The sequence below is a fragment of the Macrobrachium rosenbergii genome, chromosome 15, assembly GCF_040412425.1.
Source record: "Macrobrachium rosenbergii isolate ZJJX-2024 chromosome 15, ASM4041242v1, whole genome shotgun sequence".
NCBI lineage: Eukaryota > Metazoa > Arthropoda > Malacostraca > Decapoda > Palaemonidae > Macrobrachium > Macrobrachium rosenbergii.
In genome coordinates this window covers 44,305,121-44,312,620 of record NC_089755.1, presented here as the reverse complement: position 1 = coordinate 44,312,620, position 7,500 = coordinate 44,305,121, and the positions used below count along the sequence as shown (strand labels likewise).

Sequence of the window (7,500 nt, the reverse complement as noted above, 5' to 3'; positions counted from 1 at the left end):
GTATTCCACAAGAAATGAATAAAAGGAAATAAAAAAAAGGCGACTCTCTCTGGATAATATCGACTTTTTGAGAACGCTGGACTGGAATCTTTAAAGATGTGTATTTTATGGAACGCTGTGTCTTCGAGCGCTTGGCTTTAAAATAACCCCGAGTAATGTTTCCCTTGGTACTGTTGGACAGTTGCTTCTTAGGTGACCCAGGGTAATATTTGGTGTTGTCTGAGGTGATCAAGAGTATGGTTTCATATTGTTTAAGGTGATCAAGAGCATTACTTAGCGTTGTTTAAGGTGAGCAAGAGTATTATTCTCTATTGTTGAAGGTGACCTAGAGTATTATTTCGTATTTTTTAAGGTGATCAAGAGAATTATTCCCTATTGTTTAAGGAGCTAGAGTATTATTTCGTATGTTTTATGATGATCAAGAGTATTACTTAGCGTTGTTTAAGGTGACCAAGAGTATTTTTTAAGGTGACCAAGAGTATTATTCCGTGTTTTTTAAGGTGACCAAGATTATTATTCCGTATTGTTTAAGATGATCAAGAGCATTATTTAGCATTGTTTAAGGTGACATTGTTTAATGTGATCATGAGTATCATTGCATACTGTTTAAGCCGACCTAGACTATTATTTTGTATTGTTCAAGTTATTGTTAAATTAATTTGAAGATGCGTATATCACAGCTGGTCAGCCAACTATCCAGTTCGTTAATTAAAGGAAGCCGAACTATAACCTTCAAGTCTGGTCAAGTATTGTGTTTGAATGCCTTCAAGTGTGAACAATTAAAGTGCTGGTCTGCTTAAATTTACAGTTCCTCGTTGGGCGAGTCGGTAGAGTCGTGGGCTAGCACTCGCTAGGCCCGAGTTCGAGTCTCCGGCCGGCTAATGAAGAATTAGAGGAATTTATTTCTGGTGATAGAAATTCATTTCTCGCTATAATGTGGTTCGGATTCCACAATAAGCCGTGGGTCCCGTTGCTAAGTAACCAATTGGTTCTTAGCCACGTAAAATAAGTCTAATCCTTCGGGCCAGCCCTAGGAGAGCTGTTAATCAGCTCAGTCGTCTGGTAAAACTTAAGGTATACTTAACTTTTTTTTTAACTTGCAACGTGCGTCTTGGCCCTTGTAAAAAAATTAAATAAATAAATAAATAAATAACAATAGAAAATTATGAATATGATGCGACGTGAGAGATGCATTATCCTTCAATATCTAAACGAAAGGTTTGGCCTTTGCAACGACCGTCCAGACTGAATTTCAGTGACTTACATTATTAGAGATTTGGCTCTCGCCTTATGCACGCTTTAAGTATATCCCCTTAATGATGCAGGCTATACTCGGATATGCAGCAGTCCCGTTTAATTACTTAATAGTTTTCCGCTCGTTACACCATTAAATGAACATTTCTCTGTGCAATCTCGCTAGAGCTCTCTTTTTATGGCTATCGCTTAAACATTTTACGTCTAGTCTGTTGTTGTCTTAATTATACTATATATATATATATTATGTATATTATATGTATATATAATATATGTATGTATATATATATATATATATATATATATATATATTATTTATATATATATATATACATATATATATATATATATATATATATATATATATATATATATATATATATATATACATACACACACACACACACACACACACACACACACACATATATATATATATATATATATATATATATATATATATATATATATATATATATGATTACATTCGTGACGTGTTTATAAATAAGTTTTACTGCAGTACGACAGGTCGACTTTTGAAGCCGTACCGCACGAACGCCTATTCTGGCAACAAAAATTTCTTAGCAAATAGCCATATTATTAAGAAAATTCAAGGTTCGCATTTTGCATTTGCGTGACACTTCCTCAATAATCATTCGCTGCTTGCTAGGTGACTGATGGCTGAAAACGAGTTCGGGATGATTAGGCCGTATTATTTTCGGCCGTGAACTTGTTAGGCCGTCACAACTTTAGGCCATATGAAGTTTAGGCCGTAAAACATGGCAGAAGCTCCTTGGGACGCCGTGTTTAGTACTAGCCCCTCGTGGATCTAAGCATTATATACACCCATTTCGGCCGTTTGCCAGTTTGGATGTTAACGCCTAACTGACTTACGGCCGAAACGTCTTGTGGCACCACCTTTAAAGTATGGGTGGGGGAGGGGGGGACAGGGGAGTGAGGAGAGTGGTAACATAACTCCAGGAATGCAGAAGTAGGAGTTTGCAATGTTTGAAGGCACATGAAAGCAGTGGAGATATCACTCACTCTTCCAGGAATAAGTTCGAGTTTTCCATCGGTGTCTAGGAAAAGTCTATCGTGCAAGATGTCAAAAGTTATCGTACCGAAGAATTCCGTATGATCTGACACTATTCTTTCCCCTTTTCTTTGCAGAATTCCGCGAGGCGTTCCGCCTTTTCGACAAAGATGGCGACGGGACGATCACCAAACAAGAGCTTGGACGGTTCATGAGGAATCTCGGTCAGTTCGCCACCGAAGAAGAGCTTAGGACTATGTTGGACGAAATCGACATAGACGGTGAGTTGGCTACTTGAGATTCGATATCCATTTCAAAGTGAATTTATCAGTACACGAGTATCTCTTCTGGCGATGACGGTGAGTGAAAAATTTTCGTTTCGTTGTGAATCTATCTATATATGAACGTCACTTCTAACAGCTTGGAAATGGAGTAGAGATACAAGCATAAACAAAACACTTGGGCAAGCAACAAGACCGTGATCACATGATGGTTGGTATCAGTCTATGAATAATTAAGAGGCAGAAAAAAAGTGAATCAATAAACTCTATTGATCTAAATACGCCTCAGTAACTTTGAAAGATTAAGAGGATTTCAGGATCTCAAAATCCTTACCCACGTTGAACGAAGCGGGTGAAAGAAGACATCAAAAAGCATCTTAAATTTCTGGACAAAATTAGACCCAAAGGGGTGTCAGGTTATTTTTCCAGTGTATTTTCTTTTTCAACAGAAATTTAACGTAAATGGGTCCTAAATATCACAATTAAAAATCAGAGAAAAACAATTTCAAAATATTAGATAAAGAGACTAATTTCCCACGTAAAAAAGACTACATTTATTTGCATTTTTACCGCCAAGTAAATTGCTTTTGACAAAACCTACAAAAATTCTTGAAAAAGGTCAGAGGTCTGATTTAGAAAGTGTTCACTCAGGGATGGTAATTATATATAATTGTATAATTACAACTCTAATCCACCCAGACGAAACAATGGAATTTCACTTAAAAAAACGCTACTGCAGTCTCATAATTAAACATTTTACGATTTTAATAAATTATGTCTGACGAAAAATAAAGAAAAGCAGGTCATCAGAATAATTTTAAGCCGTTAGGTGGACAGTTTCAAATGAAAATAAAGCAAATATAAGGAAAAACAGAACTTCTGAATAGCTTTAAGCGATGTAATGGACAGGTTGAAATATAAATAAAACAAGATTAATAGTAATCTAACCATATGAAAAGTAGTTTAGTTAAATAAAATAAGTTTTTCATAAGTCCATTGCAACAGAAAACGAATATTAAGAGCGAAAGAAAACGGGAAACCTAAGCGATATAATGGACTGCTTCAGGTATAGAGCGAAAATAAAAGTAATTTTAAACATATAAAAAGTAGTTTGAAATACAATGAAAAGTGTTTCGTAAGTTCACCACAACAGAAAACGTATATTAAAAGTGCAAAGAAAATGGGAAACCCTTCACTCTGGGAGTGAAAGCCTTGAAGGACTGGCAAAGCCGTTTGATGACTACTGCATCGCCAGTTAATCAAATCAATAAATCAAGATAATCTGACGGGTATTAACGTGTCAGCGAGAGCGGCGGGCCCAAAAAATCAATAGCAAAGTCCAAGGAATCCATTTTCTGGTCCTTGGGCAGTGAACCCGCCGAGGAATTTCCTAAATGGTGGTTCTTTAATAGTCTTACGTTGCAGTTTGATTGGAGGCAATATAATTTTGATGTTTAGTCTTGATATGGCCTAGTCTCTCTCTCTCTCTCTCTCTCTCTCTCTGTACTCAGCCTTTGTACTTACAGAGAATGAAGTAAAATACACTAAAATTATATCACTTCAACTGAAACTGTAACATAGAGAGCATTAAAGACCTGCCATTCTGGACATTACTACCGAAGGATTTATTGCCTCTCTCTCTCTCTCTCTCTCTCTCTCTCTCTCTCTCTCTCTCTCTCTCTCTCTCTCTCTCTCTCTCAGCCTTTGTGCTTACAGAGAATGAAGTAGAATATATTGAAATTATATCAACTCGAATGAAACTGTAACATAGAGAGTATTAAAGGAACACCATTTTGGACATTACTAATGAAGGATTTATTGCCTCTCTCTCTCTCTCTCTCTCTCTCTCTCTCTCTCTCTCTCTCTCTCTCTCTCTGTGTGTGTATGTGTGTGTGTACTTACAGAGAATGAAGTAAAATATATCAAAATTATATCACCTCGCATGAAACTAACATTTTGGACACTACTACCGAAGGATTTATTGCCCCCCCCCCACCTCTCTCTCTCTCTCTCTCTCTCTCTCTCTCTCTCTCTCTCTCTCTCTCTCTCTCTCTCTCACCTCTAGCAGCACGAGATGGATGAAGATGGAAGGAAGATGGATCCTTGTTAACTTCGCATTAGTTTTTGGAGCCCTTATTATCATCCCTAATGGATCGCTAATCGAATTTGGTGCTAATTCGCTTACCGTTAGAAGGTTGCCTAGGAAGCTTCTCTGCTTTATTATATATTTTATGTATGTTCACATATTATTCGGTTGCGTATACAAATGCATGTGCACACACACGCAAATATATACATATATATTTATTTATTAATTTGTTTATTTAATTTTTTTCTGATGAATACTTCCTTCTTTCTGTCTCTCCTAATACTTCTGTTACTTCTTTCAAATAAACACCATAATATTCTTTGGAAGCTTGAATTTCAATTCAATGGCTCCTGAAGGCTCGTTCCGTATGGATAGGGGTCATCTCTTGAACAACAACAACAACAACAATAATAATAATAATAATAATAATAATAATAATAATAATAATAATAATGATAATAATAATGACTTTAGACACGCGTGAGGGAGACTTAGGAGTTTTTTAGTGAATAATAATAATAATAATAATAATAATAATAATAATAATAATAATAATAATAATAATAATAATAATAATAATATTGACTTTAGACACGCGTGAGGAAACTTAGAAGGTTTTATTGAATAATAATAATAATAATAATAATAATAATAATAATAATAATAATAATAATAATAATAATAATAATAATAATGGCTTCGTTTAAATTTAGACACGCGGGAGGGGAAACTTGGCAGTTTTCATTGAATAATAATAATAATAACTTCACTGGAATTTAGACATGCATGAGGGAAACTTGGCAACTTTATGGGATTCTGAGAGATTGGAGCTAGAAGTTGATTAGTTGATGGCGATTGCCAAGTCGAGCTATCCTACAGCTTTAATTACTTTGATATGAAAGGCAGCCTTGGGCCACACAGCTCCAACCATACGTGATTTCCTAGTTGGCTGAAAGCCTAGGCCTATTTTGTTTGTCGTGGTTAGAAGGCTGGGGGTAACGTAGGTCATGCTGGTTGATTTTAGCTTGGAATTCAGGTCTCTGGTTAAGCTAAAGGTAAAGTAAAAAAGACGTATAGGATTTTTGTGATGTTTCTTTGGTATGTATTCCATTTTTTTGTACCAGCTATTGTGCATTACAACTTTTTCAAAAATAACAAGAAATTTTTAGTACAATACTCTGTAGTGAACTTGCTACAAGGAACTTTTACTATGATTCTCTTGACAGAACTTCCTCATCGATATATTTCTTTCACCGTCCTACGTAAAGTCAGCTTTCTTTCGCACTGATTTCCTCATTTTGGTGTCATTTCAAAGAGCAATAGTTTTATTCAGTTTATATTTAAAAGAGCAAATGAACAAAAATGAAAGGTCGATATGACGAGTGATTCTTAACATTTCTAAGAAGACAATATTTCTAGGAGTTTGTCTCTTCCTCGTTGCTATCCCAACTCTCCAACCATCTCATATTTCCAGCCAATTGATAAATAACAATAAAGCTTGAATTAAGAGGGAAAGAGATGAATCTTGTGTTTATAGTTTTCTTGATAAAAAAAATTCTGTACATGCAACGCATACTTGCAACATGTTTACTGAAATCAAATCTAGTGAGAAACTTGGTAAATATACGAGTATACATATATGTGTGTGTGTACACGTGTATATGTATATATATATATATATATATATATATATATATATATATATATATATATATATATATATATATATATATATACATGCATATATATGCACATATATATACAGGGCACATGATACAGGCAACCAGGTTCATTTAACAATAATCTGTACGTTTCGTTACTGTGCCTTGGCAATCTACCGTTATGAAATCGGAAGCACCGTTAGCAGAGTATCCTAGGCCACATAATGAAGCCCTCAGACTCATTGTCCGCGGATGTTGCAGATGTTAGAAAGAATGGAAGAAATAGGAAAAGACAGAATTGTTCTTAGACCTACCTATTGAGGGACAAAGGGAACAGGGAGAAAATTCCACAGCTTAACAGTGAGAAAAAGAAACAGTCACCGAACTGTGAAGATTGAAATCACTGATTTCCACAAAGTCGAGGTTTTGTGTATGTATTTATCTTGTAGGCATTGTATCCCTTTCTATATCACTTCAACCACTGGGTCCTCAGTATACGACAAAGAAACGATGTTCCAGTTTCTCTTCTCTGTCAGGAAGTTTCTCAACATGCAAATTAGGTTTCTTAAAGATGAAAGATGTGTGGTGAATGGAATCTCCAACTATCCTCAGAGATCAATAACCGATTTTTTTCCATGTTTCTGAATTTCACCTGGTATGCTGAAACCCTGAATGCTATTATCTCTTCTACTTCTGTTTCTCCTCTTCTTTCAACCACAGTGCTGAAAGTGTGAATCTTAATCTGGGCTCATATAACATGTGCAATATGCTTGTGATTGTGCGGTTGAATAACGCTTTCTGCCTGATCATCACAGGTACCAGAACAGCTGATTTAAACATCGGTCTAACATTGTAATTCTGTGCTTTTTACCTCTTTCTTGTGAATAATCAAAATGAGTTGAAGTTGTCGTGAAAATCTCCTGGTTTGTTTACAGCTTCGGAGCGCTCTTTGTAAAGACCAGAAAACGAAGACTACTCTCTCCATATGTTGATAGATCCTCGATTTTTCTGTTCGAGACAAGTTAGGTGAATAAAGAGTTACCACGGCGAAAATAGAAGCCGGTATTAATCTTTTCACACCTTCAGTTTGACGATTGAATAGTAGGTTTTTCATTTCATAATCATTAACTCAGACTCATGTCTTCAAATGAGAATTCTCTCTTACTAAAACCTAGGCCGATA

The 7,500-nt window shown here is 35.5% G+C and overlaps 1 protein-coding gene across 1 annotated transcript in view; it reads left to right on the top strand.

The window, feature by feature from the left end:
* LOC136846613 (uncharacterized) overlaps positions 1-7,500 on the top strand; it is a 174,377-nt gene that overhangs the window by 92,002 nt on the left and 74,875 nt on the right. The window contains exon 3 of the mRNA XM_067117506.1: positions 2,425-2,568. Within this exon, the coding sequence (XP_066973607.1) occupies positions 2,425-2,568 (144 nt within the window). The remainder of the gene's footprint in view (positions 1-2,424; positions 2,569-7,500) is intronic.